The 22,670-nt window shown below is 43.7% G+C and overlaps 2 protein-coding genes across 5 annotated transcripts; one reads left to right on the forward strand and one right to left on the reverse strand.

The window, feature by feature from the left end:
• Positions 1 to 2,501: 2,501 nt before the first annotated feature.
• Positions 2,502 to 9,431, forward strand: LOC100280884 (complex 1 protein containing protein). Of its 4 annotated transcripts, none has more exons than XM_035966550.1 (3): positions 2,502 to 2,698; positions 7,410 to 7,705; positions 9,102 to 9,431. In XM_035966550.1, exon 2 carries the CDS (start codon positions 7,438 to 7,440, stop codon positions 7,702 to 7,704), a length of 267 nt encoding a protein of 88 aa, XP_035822443.1. In that variant the 5' UTR covers positions 2,502 to 2,698; positions 7,410 to 7,437; the 3' UTR covers position 7,705; positions 9,102 to 9,431. The 4 variants fall into 4 exon arrangements, with proteins under 4 accessions (XP_035822443.1, XP_035822441.1, NP_001147276.1 ...); XM_035966548.1 differs by having other exon boundaries at positions 9,124 to 9,431; NM_001153804.1 differs by having other exon boundaries at positions 2,542 to 2,698; positions 7,395 to 7,705; positions 9,102 to 9,417.
• Positions 9,432 to 13,158: 3,727 nt separating this feature from the next.
• On the reverse strand, positions 13,159 to 14,556 carry LOC100285686 (beta-expansin 1a). The gene is made up of 3 exons (NM_001158577.1): positions 14,214 to 14,556; positions 13,764 to 14,058; positions 13,159 to 13,638 (listed from the first exon to the last, which is right to left on the reverse strand). The coding sequence occupies exons 1-3, from the start codon at positions 14,431 to 14,433 to the stop codon at positions 13,308 to 13,310; spliced, it is 846 nt and encodes a 281-aa protein (NP_001152049.1). The 5' UTR covers positions 14,434 to 14,556; the 3' UTR covers positions 13,159 to 13,307.
• Positions 14,557 to 22,670: the final 8,114 nt, after the last annotated feature.

Raw genomic sequence — 22,670 nt, forward strand, 5'->3', positions numbered from 1 at the left:
TCCAATCCAACTAATTTTGATGCCAAGTCACATGAATAGGAAACTATTTTAGAGAAAACTAAAGTAGCACAATTCATGCAGGTCAAGAGAACATCAAATTACTTTGACTTATTCATAGACCTGATCATAGGATGCCCGACTCGATTTGCTCGAAAAAACACGACTCGACCCGACCAATGCAACAGGTGGGTACGAGAAATAGTTTTTGGCTCGCAACAATCCACAGTCTCGACACAGGCCATGAAGTTTATTCCAAAACCTGACCTAACCCGAAAAACCTGATCTAAAGCAAAAAAAAAACCTGACCTTATACATCTAACAGGGAAGCATGGGCCAACTCGACCCGACACTAGGCACGAGTCGGGTACGGGCCGTGTCAAACGACCCACTACCCGACCTTGATTCGACCTGAACCGACGTTTGATTAGGTCTACTTATTTGGTAATACTATAATTTGAAGCATAACTACACATACTAAATAAATTAGACATTTGAAGTAACACAAACCATGCTTAATAAGTGTTGGGATCGGTGTGTTTGACCCAATGTGTGCCATGTGTACATAAAACACTCTATTTTCTAAACTTAATTGAATGGCATAGCTCCTGCCTTTTATTTTTTTTAAATGCATAGACTAAAAGAATGGTAAAACAAGTGAATGAATCATATGAAACACCAAACTTTTGGAAATTCTATAGATGGAAAACAACACCTCTGTTGAAACAAACATGTAAAACTGTTCCAGAATTGCATTTCTTCAATGGCAATGAGATTGCAGTTGCGTCTTCTAAACTCAGATAGTTAGTAAGGTTGAGAAAAAGTTCCCCGAGGATAACACCTTTGGTTGATCCCTATAACATGAGATGTTTTGCATGTAACACTACAATATAGTACATAGGCAAAAAATCTTATAAACAAGTAATAAATAAAATATATGTATAGTAACAAAACTATACCATGGAAACAACAATCCTACATTGACAATCCTCATATTATTTCGACACTACATCTTGAGAAAACCAAATTGATTCTAGGATCGAGTCAGGCCATTGGCAAATTCATATTAGAGCGGCCACTTTACTGACCTGGCAATTGTTTTGCATGTGTCCACTAAGATTATAGAAATTAACAGCCTGGCACATGTTTAGAAACAATAAAATAGAAGATAACATTAACAGACTTATCTCACTAGTAACTATTGAATAAATGTCAGTCAAAATCACATTAATAAACTCGAGTACTTCAGGACATCACACAACATTACCACTGAATTCACAAGCATAATTGGTGTTTATATTTCACCATCATGGAACAAATGAAATAGCACATGTATTGTTTCCTCAATATGTTTTATGATGCATGTCACCATGCCTATTATGAGCAAAATGAGTACAAGTGCCGAACAATAAATGCCAGACCCTTATACAATCATATATAGTTGCAATCAATCTGGGCCACAGTTACTACTTAAAGCTGCATGCTCATTATAATCAGGAATAACATGTAAGCACACTCCTCAACAAACCATGAAGAGGTGGAGCCATCTACAAGCACAATTATCTCCAGGTAGCAAAAAATTATCATTAAACACCAAGGAGGAAACTCTTTTTCTACTACAAAGAGTGCATATGTACACTTCAACCTGCCAAACAATGTATGTATCCAATTCTATCATTCTATGGATTATGAATCGATTGTCTGGTCCATCACACGAGGACAAATCGCCGTATCACATGGCAGTACTGAATCATCAACGGCAATTTTTTTCCAAACCCAGAATTCAAACGGCTCAATCTTGAGTTGCAATTCTTGCCCCTACCTAAAATTCCTAATGCATACCCTAACGATGGAACCAATGACCGCTCGACCTCGCACAAATCACCGAGCTCGCAAGTCGCAACGTATAATAATGAGAGAAACAAACAAACAAAAGTCTTCAGTGTCACCTGGCCGGCACGAAGGTTGGAGAACCTGAACTCCACTCGCTCCCCAAGTCGGTTCAAGGAACGCCTGCGCCGCGGTTTAGCCTCGACATCCAGCCCTCACCCCCGTCGCCGGTTTGGACGTGCGTGCGCAATCAATCTGGCTTCTGGCCTCCTCTGCGCCGTAGCGCTATACCTGTATGGATCATTGCGATATACATGCAGGGGTAATACCTGCATGGATCATTGCGACATGCAAGCAGAGGTAAAGGATTGAGGAACCAGGCTGAGGCTCGACGAAGACGTGAAAAGGGTCGCTTTTTTTAGCTGCTAATAATACCTTTGTTCTTCAATATTTATCGTCGGCTAATTTATTTTTAACTTAAAATGCGATAAATAAAAATAAGAGTACAAGTTTTACGGCGGTTGGAATGTGCGCACAAAAAAAAATGTTCGGGAATTATATCAACAGATGTTCTAGCAATAAAAAGACAATATTAATAACTTTTCGGTAAAACAGAGAGAAATATCACTTTTGTGGGCTTAACTCCGGCTAGGCCGAAACCGGTTGATTGGACCGAACTCTAGCTTACATGGGCCGAAAACTGCATTTGTGAGTGAGACCAGGAAGAGGCATTGGTCGGACCCGCGTGGTTCTCCCGTGTCCTCTCTCTCTAGTGTCGACGAGTGGGCGAACGCCGCCACCGCCTTACGCCAGTCGCCAGGCGCTCAGGTTTTCATCTTCGGGCCCTTCACCGGCGACCAGCACCCAACAGGTACCCCACCCCTTCTCTTCCGTTCCTGCTGTGCGGAACCGAGCGCCCAAACACTAGCTTAAGCTATTTGCATTCGTATCTGATCTGATACAATTACTTAGTGTATGTTTCGATCCATTAGTATTAAACATTAGCTAGCTAATAACTGCTATTTTTTAGCTAGCTAATTTTAGTAGTGGGTGTTTGGATTCACTAGCTAATAAGGTGGTTCGACAGTTAATTGCTATTAGCACCTATTAGCAACTTCAAACCTGCTAGTGGAACTAATAGGTACCAGCACCATCTAATAATTAGCAGTTATATTTGGATCCACTAGCTAGTACTAGTTTTAGCTGCTAATTTTTAGTGAAGAGTGAAAACGGACCCAAATAGGCCCTGTGTAGTATACATGTTTTGTGCCTACAAACTTCATTTTTTTCATATTGTATAAAATATTATTTGGTGTACATGTGTATACACGTCTTTCACTGGGTTCGTCACCTTGTTGCAGTTATGTTCCAGGCTTCCTGCAACAAGCCTTGATCTCTGGCCCATTTCTGCACATAGAAGTAGGAAAGAGGGCATAGGATGTTGGCATGCTGCAGCTTATCTGAGAACCATCGTGATTAGATACTAACCGATGAACATCGAGCTGGGAAGCAAGGGACAGTTGCTAAAGTCCTCAAATTGGTGTTAGTAGTAGCAGCAGAGTCAAGAAAAAACTTTGATAGTGACCATGCTTAACATGAGTAGTCTTTTTTTCTCCCAAGTGATGCCTTGCTGTACTTTAGCCCATTTCTGATCCTGTCCTACTAAAATTGCCATCATAGGTTCGTGGTGTATTATTTTTCCTAGGAAAACAAAATCTTCTACATACACAAATTCTTTTGTATTAAACTTATTGTACAGTGTCAAAAAAACTGTGTTGAAAACATCCCCGTAAGAGGCCCCTGCCTTATCAGCCATAGTTCTTGTTGTGCTTACATGGATATTAAAGGGCTCTATGCGATAATAGTTTATTACTATGAAACTGTGATAATAAGCAACATATCTGTGGTTCATGTTTATCAAAGTTCCGCTCACTTAATATGCGTGCCATATTTTTGAATTAACCAGCAGTGTCTTATCTTCGACGCATGGTTAAAGGATTATAATGAAGCATACAGACTTGTCTATGACTTGCAGAGTTGGCACCATCATAAAAAACATGTATCATAAAAATTGACTATATAAGTATTTTGATCACATAATATAAATGCAGATTTATGGTGATCAATTCATAATGTGCACAACTGATAATGGTGGCAGAAAGCAGGCCCTGGTGAAAAAAACTGTGGTTCTGAAACTAGCCAATTATATGCAGTTAGTTAAGCCCTATACATGCATACGTTATTACTTAAAACAGTGAGTAGAAAGTATGGTAGCCCTATCCTGCATGACCTGTGATGCTGTAATAAACTACACACAAAATATATATGGAACTATATTTAAATTACTGCACCACATCTTATCTGTTTGCATTGTGAATTTTGATACTCTGTTATCATTGGATGCTATTTTCCCACATTCAGGAAAGTGCAGTAATGTCAAAGTATTAAAATGTTACATGGGAAGTACAAGTATGGGTCTCAGCTAATTACACCCTGACCACTATTTTTTTAGAAAGATCCAGCTGGTTGAAAAGTGAGTGATGGCATAAAAAATCTAGTCCAGCAATATTTAGAAATTCTGATACTTGAAAATTTCATGGGCTATAGGATACTATGAAGGCTAGCCATCAGTGACCAAGCCCAAGGTCTGCTCTGATGTCCAAACCTAGTCCTCAAGCCCCAATATTTGGCGTAGCCAGCACACTGTGCTTGCATCCCTCTGCTCTCCACCCACTGGATCCTCGACCGTTCGCTATTCTGTCCATTGTTGTAACTTCAACACTATTCATGTATCGTTCTTGTGTTCTTGTGCAGTTGAGTGGTGATCAAATCTGAAGATTCCTTTATCCCTTTATGGATTGGTTTATTCCTTTTCTGATTTTCTGTCCAGTATTCGTATATTGCTTGGATTTATTATCCTAGGAATTCGTTCTGTTCTTAGGGCTCCTCTCATTGTTGTGAAATCAAAACCGAAGATTTCTTCTGTCAGGGCCCAAGAGGGCTGCGGCCAGGACCTGTCAGGGCCCAAGGGGGCTCCGGCAAGGAGCAGCAGCAAGGAGCGCAGGTCAAAGGATAAGAAGATTAGTTGAGATTATCTAGGAGATTAGTTGAGATTATCTAGTAAGGTTATCAGTTAGTAGTTTGTTGAGAGTTTTTAGTAGACAAGGATCTCTAGCTAGATAGGGACGGCCAACCGGCCTATTTATGTAATCAATGGATGAGAAATAAAGTAGGCAAGAATTAGAAGGGAGAAACCCTCCTCTTGCTCGGCCGTGGGCAGAGACCCTCGGCCGGCGTTCCTGCCCATCGATCTCCCTCTCCAGTCCATTCTACGCATCTAGTGTTAATTGGCGGGTTACTGTTAACGCGTCGCCTCCACCAGCAGCTCCAATTCCTCACCGATCTAGCTACCATAACAATCTGGTATCGGATAGCTTGGGTTTCTATTTACACCGCAAGGCTTCTGCTGCCAGTTTCGTCAAGCCGTCGTCCCCAACACTGTCGACATCCACATGGGCAGTCACTGGCACTGTCGTCGATGCAGCCATCACAATCTCCATTGATGGTGGACTTGTGGGCCAACATAAGGGCTAATCTCACAAAGATGCAAGCCTCGCTCCTGGTGGTTGAGCAGGGGTTGCTACAAATCAAGGCAGCGGAGCAACATGAGCGGTAGCTAGCATTGACCGCACGACACCAGACGTTGCCGGCTGTGCGGCTGCAGGATGCGGCGCGTGGCCTCCTAGTGCACCAGCGGCTGCAGCGGGTGCGCCGCCGAATGCACGAGGCAACCTTGGTGGCGGTTGACCTCGGCACACAGGGGCGTGACCTCACCTTGTCAGACGATCATCAACAATCGTGTTGGTCTGCTGTCTCCAAGTGCGAGCGTGGTGCGTGTCCCGCGGGCGACGAACTTCAACTCTACGGCAGCGGCGGTAGAGAAGGCGCTCCTCTCATCATCGGCAAGGGCGCACTGCTTAGCGCCACCACATTCCGCTACCGGCCGCCACGAGGGTGCCTCCGCTGGTCATTATTGCGACCTACTCCAGTTGGCCATCCATGCGCTCCCCTTTTGTCCAGATGGCGTCCTTGGGATCCAAGTGGCTGCACACGTGTAAGTCCAATGCACGGAGGGTGCCCGCCTTATCTTAAGGGGTCAAAAATAAAGAGTCACAGTCACATTCAGATCTGGAATAATAAAATAAGCCGAGATGTAAAAGACTTATTTTTAGGTGTTAGGTTTGTGTCTAGAGGAGTCATCGTTAGGTTGCAGCTCGAGGATGACCTGCTTGTTCAAGAGGGGTGTAGTGTCAGGGCCCAAGAGGGCTCGCTATAGTAACGGCGGCACTGTAGTGCGCCCCTCAGGTTGTTTAGATAAAAATAGACTAGTTTGGATAAGATTAGAATTAGAGATAATATTAGATCTAGTGCTCAGGGGTCAACTAACCCTCCCTATATAAGGAGAGGGATTGTATCAATTGAAGGTAAGAAGGAAATCCCTTCTCTCTTGCCGGCCGTGGGCAAAGCCCTACGGCCAGCCTCCCCAACGCTTGCTAGCCCTAGCCGCAAGTTCTCTCTCTAGATCAGCCACGACGCCCTGCGCCGCGCACAGTCCCTTCGCCTCCGCCGGCAACAATGCAGCCGCCACCCCCTTGCTTGCAGCCCTAACCCATGTACAGTACCTACATGTACTGTAGCGGGGGTACTGCAGCACGAAACAGTGCCTTCTAGGTGTTTGATTTTGGGTCAAGTAGAGTCGGTCTTTGGGCACCCGTCATGCTGCAACTTGAGGACGAGCTGCTTGTTCAGGAGGGGTGTAGTGTCAGGATCTGTCAGTGCCCAGGGGGCTGCGGCCAGGACTTGTCAGGGGGCTGTGGCAAGGAGCGCAAGTCAAAGGATAAGAAGATTAGTTGAGATTATCTAGAAAGGTTATCGGTTAGTAGTTTGTTGAGAGTTTTTAGTAGATAAGGATCTCTAGCTAGATAGGGGCGGCCAATCGGCCTATTTATGTAATCAATGGATGAGAAATAAAGTAGGCAAGAATTAGAAGGGAGAAACCCTCTTCTTGCTCTTGCTTGGGCAGAGGCCCCCGGCCGGCGTTCCTGCCTATCGATCCCCCCTCTCTAGTCCTTTCTACGCATTTACTGTTCATTGGCGGGCCGCCTCCACCAGCAGCTCCAATCTCTCACCGATCTAGCAACCATAACATCTTCTTATTTAGTTAGTTATGATTCATTCATTATGTGCTGACCTCTTCCAATCAATTCGTAGTTGGAGTGAGTCATTATTCTCCATCGCCCAAAGATCGAAATTAGTCCCGGTGGGTCTGTAGGTAGTTTTCCTTTTCTTAAAAAAAATCAATGGCCTATTAGGCCGTTACGTCTCTATTTGTTTGGTACATCTGCTGCTGCCATGATTTGTTTCATGTGGCAATTATTTTTGATGCAGCCAAGCTGGTTTTCTAGGAGAGTAAGACCATTGCTTCATGCTTGATCCATTAAAAATTACGATTGTATGTCCTCCATCACAAACACATGTCTACTGTCTGAAAATAGCTCATTTTGTAGTTACATGTGCATCAGGCTTTGATGATTGCTGTACAAGGATGATATGGCCTCCCGCCCAAAGCTGTCTGGTATTCAGAAGCAGGTTTTGGCGCTGTACAGGGGATTCCTTCGGACAGCACGCCTTAAGGCCCCTGAAGAACGCCGCAGGATCGAGTCTGTTGTCTTTGCAGAGTTCCGTGACAACGCAAGGAGTGTTGACCGTAGGAACTTTGTACACATAGAGTACTTGTTGAGGAGAGGGAAGAAGCAGCTTGAGCAGCTCAAGAATCCTGATATTACTGGACTCGCTACCCTTGTAGTAAAGAAATGAGGTACGTAGTTTCGAAAAACACTTATTTGACTGCATGGTCTTCGAAACAAGTTTTAGTTTTTAAGTTTGACCAAATCTTGTCATAAACAACAAGTTTTTTTTTAAACAACGGGAGTAAACTTTCCAGTGTTGTACGTGCTTAAGAATTCTTTAAATATGAGAAGTACCATCTTGTTCTTGCATAACAATGCTGATAGCTATTATTTTCCACTTATGAATGTTGAAACAGAAAACGGCCTTCTAGTCAGCAATTAACTATGACCTGGAATCATGGTTCGTTTAGAAAATGATAAGATGGGATTAGTTGTTCAGGATAGCACCCATGTTATTTATTTTATTTATGTTTGATTAAGACAAGACCGTGCTTTTGTAACAGCTCTCTCGTGCTTTTCTCTCGGTCTTATGGTTAAATGCCTGACTGTGCTATCTACCACCCTGCAAACATCAAAAGTACCTCAGGCGCCGTTTGGTTTGAGGGGCTAAATATTAGTCCCTCCATTTTAGTCCCTAAATAGCTAAATGGTGGGACTAAAATATGGACTAAACTGTTTTAGTGCCTAATCCCTCAAGAATTGACTAAAAGAGACTAAATCATATTAAGGGCCTATTTGGTTCCTTTAGTCCAGAGACTAAAGTTTAGTCGAGGGACTAAAGTTTAGTCCCTACAACCCTACCTTGTCCTACCTTGTTTGGTTGTTTGGTTGCAGGGACTAAATATATTCAGAATGCATTAAATGACTCATAAGAAGACTAAAATGTACTTTAACACTTAGTAACCAGGTTCCCGGATTGATGGGATCGAGGAACGAGAACGTGGTACGCGGTACGCTACTAAAACTAGGATTTAACACTACTGGAACGAGATTGTTCCCACGTTCCCGGGACGAGGAATGTGGCCAAGTTACCAGTTCCCAGTTACTAAGCTTTAACATTGTCTCGCCATTAGTATAACTGAAATAAGGGGCAAAAGGTAGAATTAATATGATTTAGTCTCTTTTAGTCATCTCTTGAGAGACTAGAGACTAAAACAGTTTAGTCTCTGTTTTAGTCTCATCGTTTGACTATTTAGGGACTCAACGGGACTAAAATGAAGCGACTAATCTTTAGCCCCTCAAACCAAACGGCCCTAATTCCACCTTTTATCTCTCATTTATTTCAGTTGCACTAATGATGAGACAATGTTAAATGTTAAAGGGCATTTTAGTCTTCTTATGAGTCATTTAATGCGTTCTGAATGTATTTAGTTCCTACACAAATAAGGTAGGGTCTAAAATTTAGTCCCTCGACTAAACTTTAGTCTCTGGACTAAAGGAACCAAACAGTCCCTTAATATGATAGCGGGGTATTCTGATTATTATCTCACCAGTTGTTTCTTCCTTGGACTGTTTTTTTTACAGCAACAGTTGTCGAAATTTACAGGTCCATTCATTGCCAGAACAAAGTATCATCATGATACCGGTGTTTCTAATGTGAAGATTTGGAACCTGCCACTGATGGTGTCCAAATAAAATAAATATGACCACAGATTACAGATTTGATATCCAGGGACTTTCTAATCAGCCTATTAGAATCTGAAGATAAATCTTGTAGCACCTGTCCGGTGACCCATAGTAATATTATTTTACTCTTGCTGTAAGCAGAGGTTAACACTAAAAAAAGTATTGTGATTGGTCTGAACTTTTTGTGCGGTATAAAGCATGTGATTCAGCTCAACTTGACTTTTCCAACTTTACCGAGCATATACAATTGTGATTAATATAGAGGCTCTTAAGGTGTTTAAATGTGCTATTTACAAAAAAAAATCGTAGAGTCGTCTATGAATTTATCGTCTGTTTTATCGATCTAATGTTGTATATGTGTATTTACTTCTGTATTTATTAATAGATTATATTTATAGACACGTCATTGTATAATAAAGTTTCTTAGTCGTTTCTTGTGTTTGAAGAACCGTTTGTGTCTCTCCACTGTACATGCCCTTAGGGAAAATTACATTAACATCTACAGATCTAAATAAATTCATTATCAAGACATGTTATTAATGAATGAATAAATTAATAAAAAGTAATTTGATATTGCAGACGTTAATGTGTTTTCCTAAAAATGTACATTACATTAGAGAAGTTTGACTTGAGGTTCCATTTGGATCTCAAGATATTCTAAAAATGTGATTAAAAATGGAATATCATAATCACAGCGGAAAAATAACTTTTTGCCATAATTTGTGGTAAGCGTGTCAGTGACTATAGTTTAAGGGTATATCTGGTTATAATGATAGAATAGAACGAGATGAGATAATCTCTTAGATAAGTTTGGTTTAGAGTAGGGGTTAGGATATCCTAGTGCCATCCGTCAGATTTGAACGGAGGACGAATAAAAGTGTACGTTGAGGGACATGACTGTTTCAGCTATCCCGCAAGCAAGCACACAATGAAGATTGTTTTTATTACTATATCGCATTCAGTATGATGTTCTTTATTGTCAGCAGTTGTTCGATCTAGGTGACGAAGAGCCGCCTCTTCTAAGGTCTTGTTTGGAATCGTTAGGTAATAAAAATTAGTTGTTTTGTTTCAAACACCCTTAGCCAATACTACGGCTAATTATTAGTTACCTCATAACTAACAATTATTTTATTAGTTGTCTCAACCTAGCTAATAATTTATTAGCTACTTAACTGTTAGCTCCAGTGATTCTAAATAGGACCTAATACGATCCAAATTCCTCGTTATTGTGAATAGTGACGGCGTAGGTGCCTGGCCAGCGGTGAAGCTAGACTAAATCGGGGGCTCACCAAGAACAAAATAGGACGAGGCACTTGTAAGGATAAGTACTAAGATACTAGAATATGAGTATCTAATTTAGATTGAGCAAGAGACTGCATGATAAAAATTTAGACTTTGTTAGACTTTGTTATTTGCAACAGATAAATGAGCGAGGTATGTGCTCTCCCTCGGCTATACCTCAGTCTGCTCCAGTGAAGTAGCACTTGTATTATACTTACTTCGTTCTTTTTTATTTGTCACCGTTTAGTTTAAAAATGAATTAGCGGGTAACAAATATTCGAAAACAGATGTAGTAGTTGTTTAGACTTAAACTATAAATATGATGATAAATCGATCTTCATAATGGTATCATGAGTGCACTCAATCTACACCCATAGTGCTCTGTATAGCTTAGCTACAGGGGCGGAGGGCTCATTATGGCCTATTATGGTCTAAGCCATACAAAAAAAAACAGGTCCGGTCCAGCATCTCTAAACCCTAATCACTCAGTCGGTCGCCGCCGTCCGCCCGTCTGCTCAGTCGGCCGAGCGCTCGAGCCTCCACCGTCCCGCCCGAGCGCCGACGGCCCGAGCAGCCAGCACCGCCCAGCAGGCAAGCCGCCTCCGCGCCTCTGTCCGCCGTCCGCTCGGCCCGAGGCCCCGAGCCACTCCACGACTACGACCCTCTGCCCGCCGTCTGCCCGTCCGGTGAGCGCCCGACGGCCCGAGCAGCGGAGCAGGCGAGCAGCTCCGCGCCTCCAGCCTCCGCCCGCCGTCCCCTCAGGCTCGGACCGAGCCGCTCCGCGGCTCCGGCGCTCCGCCCGACGACTCGAGCCGGCGAGCAGCTCCGCGCCTCCGCCCGCCGTCCGCTCGGCCCGAGCAGCTCACTCGCTCAGCCGCAAAGCCGTTGTGCCTTCCGCTTCCAGGTTCCAGCCATACCTAATTTTTTTTTCCGTCCTCCGCCACTGCTTAGCTAGTGCGGTCACCACCACCGCATGTCCGCATCATCAACGACAATTGCTTTGGCTTCGAGCGCAGATACCGATATACCACCCTGTGGACACGGATGGAAATCTCGAGTGGTTTTCGTCGAAAACCATTTTTTCTTTACTGGAATCGAAACCTGGTGTCAAATTTATTTTGTTTGAAATTTTTAAATTTTTTAAGAAAACCTGTATAATATTGGTAAAAAAATGTATTAAAAACTAGATGTTTTTAGGAGTTCATAAATATATTTTTTATTCAAAAAATATATTTTGGTATAAAAATAAACCAGACCAGAGAGAAATTAGCGAAAACCGGTGTTTCAAATTTGAAAATTCAAATTGTTCGAGTTTTGGCGAAATCCGACGAAAACCGCTCCGCTTTTTTTGTTTCGCGGGGTAACGGGAAAATAGGTGAAAACAGATGGTGAACTCTGCCCGTGGACCTACCTCCTGTCGAAGCTTTGTGACCTTGTCATGGAGTATAGATGTCCAAACGGACCAGACTTGCTGGGCGGCCCGAAATCCGGCACGAACCCGGCACGACACGTAGTGAACCGGGCCCGTGCCGGCCTGGCCCGGTCACCGGGCCGTGCCTGGGCCGAAGGCGTGGCACGACGGGCTAGGCCCGGCACGGCCCAATTTTATTTTTTTTTCTATTTTTTTCATATAAATATATATATTATACTTGAATATAGAGTATAAAACACAAGAAACATGTGTTTTTGTTGGTTATGTTGGCATAAATAAATGTTTAGAGCTAATAAATATGGTTTAAACCCTCAACAATGTATACTTTTAGGATATTTTTATCATTTAAACATTATATATTGTTATGGGCCCGTTAGGCCCGTCGAGCCGTGAGCCGGCCCGGCACGATTATTAACCTAGCGGGCTGTGCATGTGCCTCGCTTAGGGCCTGTGGGCCGGCACGACATGACCCGCTAGCTAATCCGGGCCGGACTGGCACTATCCTAATCCGTGTCAGGCCTAGCCGTGCTCGGGCCGGGCCGGCACGGCCCACCCATTTGGACATCTATATCATGGAGCGTCTAGACCCCATGAACATCCTCTGCTGCCTGCAGGGAGAATTCTCGCCTGCTATCGGGCATGCACATGCTGCTCATGAACGACCTGGACGAGTGCAGTGTCAACGTGGACGTTTTTGACCTTAGGCTATCCGCAGCGGTTCCCTCTAAAATTTTCCTTCTATATCACTTTTTTGCGTCACATCATCAACATTTCACCCCCTATTTTTTCATCTACCGCGGCGGTTCCCCCTAAATACTCCCCCTATACCCCACTACAACTATAAAATATCATTTTTATACCTACTTTTCATCTACTATCAATTTTTCTTCTACTATTAATTGAAGGCGGGCCCACGAGTACAGTGGAAGGGGGGAGTCGGACGCGCGCTGCAGCTGGAGGGAGAGAGAAGAGGACCACAGCGTGGAGAGCGTCGTAGGGGGCCGCGCTGCGGGCTGCCACGTGTGCCTGTAGCCGCCATGCAAGGGGAGGGGGCGGGCGCGCGGCAGCCGCTGCGGGCAGTCTTAGAGGCGAATTTAGGGGGTTTGCCAGGTCAGTCGACCCGATAAAATTTATAACATTATTAAAGTTTTAAAAAATTATATCATATAGCAAAACTGATCCTGCTGACAACAATATTCTCAGCTAGATTTGCCATTGTTTGACCTCCACAGCACCCGAGTATGCATAGGCAAGTTTTAGTTAGTTGTAAACCCAAACACAAGGTGGGCTCTCTCATTACATATACTAGATAGAATGCAAAAAGTAGCCCCTCAGCCCGATGAATAATTAACGGTATGGTATGCATGCTCGGATCAGTTAACTGAGTGGATCTAGAACTGGACGTTGGACTGGTAGGTGGTATCGGGCTTCCAGTCCTCCGGGATGACGTCGGCGGCGACGACCTCCTGGCCGGACTCGCTGGTGAGGCGGATGGAGAAGGGGCCCTTGAGCGGCTTGTGCGGGGCCGTCTCTATCCTCCAGATAGCGCCCACGGAGTGGTTCATCGGCTCCCACTTGAGCGACGCCCCCTGCTTGAGGTCCATCTGCACGATGTCGCCGTCGCCCGCCACGAACTTGGCCAGCAGCGCCAGGTGGGACGGATCGGACCCGTGCTCCACGTGGAACACGATGTTCTTGCCGGGCGCGTACTTGCACCGCACCCTGCAAGCAGTAGGGCGCAGTCATGTACTTAACTTGTGGTGCGCATACATATGTAACATATATATATACACGCGCGCGCGCGATGATTGATGAAGCAGTTTTATTTGATCGTTCGACGACCGTACCTCCTGAACTCCAGGTCGATGATGCCACGGTGGCGGAGCTCGTCGGCGAGGCCGGGCTTGGCCATGGAGCCGAACGCCGTGCCGCTGAGATCGAAGTGGTAGCGAGCGAGGGGGTAGTCGTTCGCGTCGGTGATGAAGACCACCACCGGCTCGTCGGAGCACTCCTGCGGCGACGTGCACCTGATCTCGTAGCAGGAGCCGCAGCCCTTGCCGTCCTTGTAGATGGGGGAGTTGCCGCAGGCAGCCATGCCGCTGTAGGGCGGCAGGTTCACGCCCGTGAACCCGCACGTGCCGCCTGAGAAGTTTATTAGAACGCGCGCGTACAGGACGTCTCGTCAGATGGACAGATCGAGGTCATGCATGCATGGCACTTGCATGCGTACGGTCGCTTTGGCCGGCGAGCTATCGGATGCTGTGTGGTCAAATTCGGGATCTCACGTACGTACGTACCGTTGTTGTCGTCGTCGGGGCCGGCGCCGACGGGACTGCCGTACCAGGTCGCCTTTGCGGCGAGCCACTTGCCGTCGTAGTCGGCCGTGATGTTGGGGCCCGGCGGCACCGCCTTGAGGCGGTCGTCGGTCCAGCACGACCCGCCGGTGGCGAGCGCAGCCAGGACTACGGCGGCGGCCACTGCCACGGCGACAGCATTGTTGGGCTGCAGGGATCCCATCTCTCTGCCGCTAGAGTAATATAATACTGTGTTTCCTTGGACGTGTGTGTCGATACCGATCACAGTGTCATCAGTTTATCAGTGTCGTTGTGGCCGGTGACAGACGACGACGACGGTGTTGGTGTGGAGAGCACGCGCTACACAGCTACTTATAGAACGGACAACGGAGAGTGGATCATCGGAGAAGAGGAGATGGGTTTGGACACGGACGGGCGCGACGTTGCCAGCGCCCGGCCCGCCGCTGGTTTCAGTACGTTGAAGGCTTGCGGATCGGAAGCGGCCAACCGGAGCTAATTAACTACGCTGTTGTCCCTTGTGCTTGCATGCGATCTTTGGTGGTTAATGCTGGGAGTATTCGCGGCGTCTGTGTTTATTGTTTTCCATAATTCCATATCTCGTGGATTTGATGCTAGCTGGCACGACGACTTGATATGGAATATAATGTATGATTGCTTCAGTAGATCAATACTTATCTTCTACCAAATTAAATGTTTTGCAACAGTAATATATATGACATGCGCCTTTGTTATTATTAGCAGTAAAATCTTTCTGGATTGCCTCTGAGTCTCTGACGACATTAATATCTCCCTCTAGCTCGTCGTCCTCTGTCTGATCCGACGCAACCCATCGTCGTTAATTTGTGCATGCAAACACATGCACTGTTCGTTCAGAATCCGCCAGCCACTAGTTTTTTCAAATGCGACGCTTCAGCAATGCAAGTTCTGAGTACTGTACTACCACTCATGAATGTTCAATGTTCCTTTCCGACGGGCCGGGCTCTAACAAAAGATAAATTCATCAGATGGAATGGCATTTGCGCAAAACGGTTAATCGGAACGATTTATTATTTCATTTAGATACATTGTATCTGGTTTTACTCCCTCAGTTTCAATTTATAATGTGTTTGACTTTTTATCAAAAGTTTGACAAACTCATCTTATTTCAAATTGTTATTATTATTACTATTATTATATTATATTATATTATTATTATATCATTTAACATATAATATAATCAACACTTTGAGGTTTTCATTTTTCTCGAAAAAATGAATAATACGAGCCTGCCAAACTCGAAATAAAAAAGTTAAACAAATTATAAATAAGGACAGAAGGAGTACTTGAGTGTGGATATATATCATTAGACTCCTTAAGTTTAATGGCTTATATTTTGCTTCATATATTAAGGGTGTGTTTAGATTCAAGTGCTAATTGCTAACTTGCTAAAAATTAGACCAGGTTTAAATCTATTGCATCCAAATAAAAGGGTTAAGTGGTGGTCTAGTTTTTCAAGACAAGTTTTTAACTAGTCGTTACCCAATTAGCTAGCTAACTATAGGTAAGTTGATGTAATTTTTACCCAAACTAGTAACTAGCCATGTATATATAAATATTCTAGTCTCAATCATTGTTGTTCGTTGGTGAATCCCTATTTATTACTTTTTTATTACATGTTGTACTAGGTTTGTCTTGGGTCAAACATCTATATCTTGACCAACGATTTAAAAAACTATATAGATTCATGATATAAAGTTTATGTTTTTAGATTAACTATAAAAAAATACACTTTCATAATACATTGTGAAACTACATATATAATTTTTTTTTGAAATAGATAGTAAAATATAGTATGCTTTACTTGGAACAAAACTAATATGACATATGAAAAAGACCGAAGTATGTACGGAGCTATCGAGCACAAACTAAGATATATGACCCAAATATCATAAAGTTAGACTCTAAAACAATGAACTATCATTTTATTTGGCTATCATAAAAGATCAAAGAGATATCATTTTTATTGTCCCGACAGACATACAAAACTTGTGGAAATGAGGCTTGCTGTATTTTTGGAGGATGATATGATTAGGAAGAACATGGTACTCCATGAGATTGGCCTTGATGAGATTATGCACTAACTCTTATGCCTTTCTTCTCGGTATATGTTGTAGTCACATCTAGCACTCATTACTATGGCACCTATTGTTGGTCCTTTAGATACAAACATTAGTGTCCTTAAGTGAAAGGGAAATAACCTTAATCATTTTCTATAAAACCACATTTCTACTACGGACTGTCCGAAAAAAGAGGAGCATCGTCCGGGACCAAGCTCGGATCGTCCGGTCCCTAGGCACGGACCATTCGCCCGTTGAAAACCAGAAAAACCCGAAGGTGCCGGGTTCAGTAAAATTCATTTTTAGTGTCCTCCCGAGCCGTCCGAGGTGCACGGCCAGACCGTCCGCGACTGCTCTATGTGACATCCGATGACATATTTATTGCACTTATAACCATTGATATAACCATTACTGCTGACCGTTGCGATTTCAACCATTGATGTGCAGGGGCGGACCGTTCGGACCAGGACCACAGACCGTCCGCGTGTGGCAGAAAGTGTGCAACGACTAGAAAGTGGTTGATGGCTATAAATACAACCCCAACCACCTCAATTCAATCTATCCAAGCATCTCATTCACTCATATTCAATACAAGAACAAGCACATCACTTCAACAAGACACATTCAAATCTCCCAAGCTCCTCCAAGTGTCATAATTGTGACTAGTGATTGGTGCCTTGGAAAGTCCAGAGAGTGTGATCTTGTATTTTTCTTGTTGCTCTTATTGCTTGGCTTTGTTGATCGTGCTTTCTTCCTCTCCTTCTAAACTTTTAGTGATTTGTAAAGCTAGCACAAGACACATAATTGTGTGATGATTCTTGCGGGTCTAAGTGACCCTCGAGATTAAGGAAAAGCACTCAATCGGCTGAGTGACCGTTTGAGAGAGGAAAAGGGTTGAAAGAGACCCAACCTATGTGGCCTCCTCAACAGGGAGTAGGTTCTTCGGAATTGAATCTCAGGAAACAAATCGCCCGTGTCTTTGTGTTAATCTTACTTTGTGATTTGATTCTTCCTCTCACCTCTCTCTTTAAGTTCTCTTGCTTATCGTTTTGAATTAGCTCCCAAGTTATCCTCATTGATCGAGCAACTCGTGGTAAGAAGAACTATCTTTCGCACTTCGATTTCATTATTATTCGTTCTAACTCTAACCTCGGGTGAAGTTCATGTTCAAAGTTTATAATTTTTAGGTTTTGTCTATTCACCCCCTCTAGGCGACTTTCACTAAGTCTCTAATCATTGTGCCCTAGGTCACTGCCCCTATAGACGAGGAGCCAGAATAGCCCCATATAGAAAGCAATGAACTTGTTCAAGAAAATCTTAGAAGACTCCAAAGAAAAAAAAATCAGTGATTCTTGATGCTTATGAAGTTTATAAAGGTTTAATGAGTGAGGATATTGACACCAAGGGTGATCCAACCTCTTTTGAGGAAGGCATGAAAAGTACTAACTCATCTAGGTGGCTCAAGAACATGGAGGATAAAATGAAGTCAATTAGTATCAATCAGGTTTGGAACTAGGTCAAAATTCCTAAAGTAGCCAAAATAGTAGACTGCAAATGGGCCTACAAAATGAAACATTATAGAAAAAATTTAAGTCAAGGCTTGTAGCTAAAGGTCTTGAGGATGTTTCCTTGACATGTTTTTAGTGTCTCATAGATCATATAGTTGATGCATGTGCATGAGGTCTAATAGATTTTGCGATGCAAAAGTCACATATTCAAATGCGAGTTTTGAAAAAGGGGCTGAATTTGTGTATATCAGACTGCCCGTGCCTAGATGCTGAACTATACAGGGATGGAATACTAAAAGCCACTGAGAAAGTTATGCGATATTTGTAACGTACAAAAGTCTCATATTAAAATACATCAAATCAAGTAGCCTTGAGATTATAGGATACTTAGATTCAGATTATGTGATATGTAAATAATATAGAAAGGCCATGTCTATTCACACTCGCAGAAAGAGCAATATCATGGAAAAGCTTAAAATAAATTATCATTGCATTGTCAATAATGTATGCTAGGTCTATTGTTTATTATGAGATAACAAGGTAGGCTATGTGGCAAAAACAATTTGTACCTGATTTAAAAGTGATGGACGACATAACAAAACCGGTGAAACTATAATGTGATAAGGAACCATTAGTATGTTACTCCTGAACAACAAATCAAGTGTTGTTTCTAAACATATTAACATCAAGAATTATATTATAAAGAAAATAATGAAGTATTAAATAAAATGAACTAGAGCATATAAACATAGAGCAAATGTTTATGAATCCACTCATAAGAAGGATTCTACCTAGTGTGTTCAGAAAATATGTAACCGACATGAGTTTTGTAGGACCGGTAAGGCGACCAGAGAGGGGTGAATGGGAGTCAATCGGATTTTGCTTCCAAACACTGAAAATGAACACTTCACTTCAATTGAGATGAAGCAAGTGCTCAAACCACGAACACATCAGCGAACGAGTGATCTCACGATTACAAAATGTTCCTAATACTCACATGAGACCAGCAAAACAAACGGATCGCAAATCGGACACCAAAAAGTCCAAAACGGTCCAATACAGTACGTCAACAATTGTTGTTTTCACCAGTACGAAATCTGCTCTTGAATTCAAAATTGAACCAAACGAACTCCGATTGAGATGAAATTTTACACACACCTGAGAAAATACGCTTCCAAGATCTCCCCAAATTTTAAGCTCAATCCGACTTGTGAATCACCCGCAGATTTAAAAATACAGCTAGAAATTGGAGTTTTGTTGGGGTTTTCTACAACGAGTTCAAACTTAGTTTTTCTCAAATCGCGACCAAAATCTGCAACAACTAGATGTATGCAGTGGTCCGAAGAGTGCAACTCACCACCAATCAATCTCCAAACCAAATCCTATCAAAGGAATCAAAGGTTTTTCACCAACAACACAAGATCGGGGAAAAGGAGAAACCAAGACTATAAAACTTCAGAAATTCCAGCAAGGGTACAAACTGAGATTTGAAGCCAAAGAGCCATGTGGGCTGGACCGGCGACCCTTCCTCTGATTAAACTTGAAAATCAAGAACACAGTCGAAGTACAAAATCACTGCGGAACCCTCGGCTCAACTGGTGTCTACCTAGAGAGAAAACTAGGAGCTCTAGAATGAGTGCTCAAAACAAATGGCAGCCAAGGGATCCTGAACTAACTAGCCCTCCCCTCTATTTATAGAGGGTTATTCTCACTTCCTAAACTACCCCTATTTACATAGAGCCTATCCACTCCACCAGGGGCGAAATGGACCAACTCCTAGGTTTTCGATCCGACGACCAAGTCCTTCACACGGAGTTGCTTCGCCTTGACGCACCCTCCACAATCACGCCACATGCCGCCACCGGTTCCCTCCGGAACCGCCACCGCCGAGTTTTGAGGCCCAAACTCAGTAAAACCAGCCATCCGTAGCACTGGGTGGTTTTGAGGCCCAAACCACCAAACTTGCCGTGAGCACCGCACCTCGTGCACGTCCTCCACGATCAGACGCGTGTCCCGCCAGTCCTCGACCACGCCGGCAACACGATCCACTCTACCACGTCTCGCACAAGTGTGTGTTCTAGGTGTCAGCCACCACGGTTGGTCACCTGGCTACTCTGATTCATCAGTCAAGACCCAGCACTCGCCCTTCACTGCTCCCGGTCCATCAGCACGAGCCCGCATGACCTTCACCTCAGCCATCGACCACCGTTCCTGTGCTCCACACCTGCACACCACAAGTCGACCAACATGGTTGCACAAGCATAATCTCACACTCTGTTTAGTCCACTGACTACCCCAGAGTGCTACCCGTTGACAATCACTCATCATCAACCCGAACCACAAGGGACAAGTCAACCTTGTGTTTGCAATCTCCCCCTTGATGAGTGCATTGTCAACACCACCATTTGAGCATATGTAAACAGAAAGAGGAAGAAGAAGAAAAACTTACTCAAATGACCATAAGCTAGATAAAAGCCAGACGAGTCATTTAGAGTAAGCAAAACTTTGTCCCCAAAGAAATGGACAACGGCTCAACACGACCAAGCAAGAAAAGGCTAGCCCTCAATAAGAGGCAAAAGCAGGGTTCAACACCACTAGCCAGAAGCCAAAATCTCATCAGAGCACAAAAGGCTTTATCAGAGCATAAAAAACCAATTCAGAGCATAAGATCAGCACAAAAGCTAAAATCAAAGCTAGTTCCTTCAGAAGGAGGCAAACGACTCAACACAACTAGCAATAGCTCCAAATAACATATCTCACCCTCTTGAATGAGAGGAAGCTCGAAAGACAAAATTCTCCCCCTAGATAGAGGAAACGGAAAATCTCAAAATCTCTCCTCCTTGTTGACAAGTGAACTCATCAAGCACAGACAGGGTAGAAAGAAAAACTCCCCCTTGACAAGAGAACCTCCCCTGAGAAAAAACAGAAATGCAACAGAGAGTATGAAATAGAGAAAATGCATGAGCTTCAGGAGTATACCAGCCACAGTGTAAAAATGCTCTAAGTGGTGTTGTGCTAAGTGTGCAACAATAAATGCACGTGCTAGTAGATGCTCAAACTGGACATAAGCACAAGATATGTGAAGTGTAAATATTTTGATTCAGTTTTAAGCATTTCAAAGAGATGTTCACCACAAAGACAACACTAAGCATATAGTAAGCAGGAAGTCAACTAAGTGCCAGTCACAAGTGAACAAGGTGAACTACCCCAAATGGTGATCACTCATCATGCTAGAAACATATCTGAAATAGATACCATTTGAAATTTTCAAGATTTATCGGATTTTGCAGCGGATTCCAAATTTCATTGAAAAGCATGTGAGTGCGAGAGGTTGTAAGCATTGTCTTTGTCTGAGTTTTCATCCGGGTGTAGCCTATGCAGACAAGCAATTAGAAGCTAAAAACACTGGTTTCGATCGTCCACTACACTGCTCAAGTTCATCCAAAAGTGCAAATGGAAGCAGTCTTGATACAGTGATGTGGTGACAAATACAAACCCATCTCGATCTTTCTGGTTATCACTTATCTTGATTTTGAATTTGAAAGGGAAATAGGCTTACACCTTTTCCTAAATGATTTTGGTGGTTGAATTGCCCAACACAAATAATTGGACTAACTAGTTTGCTCTAGATTATAAGTTCTACAGGTGCCAAAGGTTCAACACAAACCAATAAAAAGTCCAAGAAAAGGTTCAAATAAAAAGAGCAAAAGACAACCGAAGGCTGCCCTGGTCTGACGCACCGGACAGTGTTCGGTGCACCACGGGATAGTGTCCGGTGCACCAGGGTGGATTCCCTCCAACTCGCTAGCTTCGGGAATTTGGGCAGCCACTCCGCTATAATTCACCGGACTGTCCGGTGTAGCACCGGACTGTCCGGTGTGCCAAGCGGAGTAACGGCTAACAGCGCCAACGGTCATCTGCAAAAGGTGAATAGTGATCAACAGCGCGCGACTGCGTGCGCAGAAGTCAGAGCAGGCGCAGAAGGCACACCGGACAGTGAATAGTGACTGTCCGGTGCACCACCGGACTGTCCGGTGGCCCCACATGTTAGAGCTCCAACGGTCGAAACCCAACGACTGGGTGACGTGGCTGGCGCACCGGACTGTCCGGTGCGCCATACGACAGAAGCCCTCACCAAGAGCCATTTTGGTGGTTGGGGCTATAAATACCCCCCAACCACCACACTTCAATCCATCCAAGTTTTCAGCCATCAAACCTCATACAAGAGCTCTAGACTTCATTCCAAGACACAAACAAAGAGATCAAATCCTCTCCCAAGTCGAGAATCACTCCAAACAAATTAGTGACTAGAGAGAGAGACTTTTGTGTTCTTTTGAGCTCTTGCGCTTGGATCGCTTTTCTTCTTCTTGAGAGCACCTAGAGGGGGGTGAATAGGTGATCCTGTAAAATTCAACAACTAATAGCCACAAAACTTGGTTATAAAGATGTTAGTGCTCAAAAGAACCAAGTGGCTATAGAGTGAGCTCTTGCGAATCACAATAGTCACAAAGAAAGACAACACAAGAGACACAGTGATTTATCTCATGGTTCGGCCAAGTATAACACTTGCCTACCTCCACGTTGTGGCGTCCCAATGGACGAGGGTTGCACTCAACCCCTTTCAAGTGATCCAAAGATCAACTTGAATACCACGGCTTTTCTTACTTATATCTTTTCCCATTTGCGAGGAATCTCCACAAGTTGGAGCCTCTTGCCCTTACAACAAAAGATCACAATGAAAACACAAGAGTAAGGTTGGGAGCAACACACACAAATCCATAGCACACACACACACACAAGCCAAGACTTGAGCTCAAATGAAGCACAGAGAGTTC

This window comes from Zea mays, chromosome 1, assembly GCF_902167145.1.
Source record: "Zea mays cultivar B73 chromosome 1, Zm-B73-REFERENCE-NAM-5.0, whole genome shotgun sequence".
Lineage (NCBI taxonomy): Eukaryota > Viridiplantae > Streptophyta > Magnoliopsida > Poales > Poaceae > Zea > Zea mays.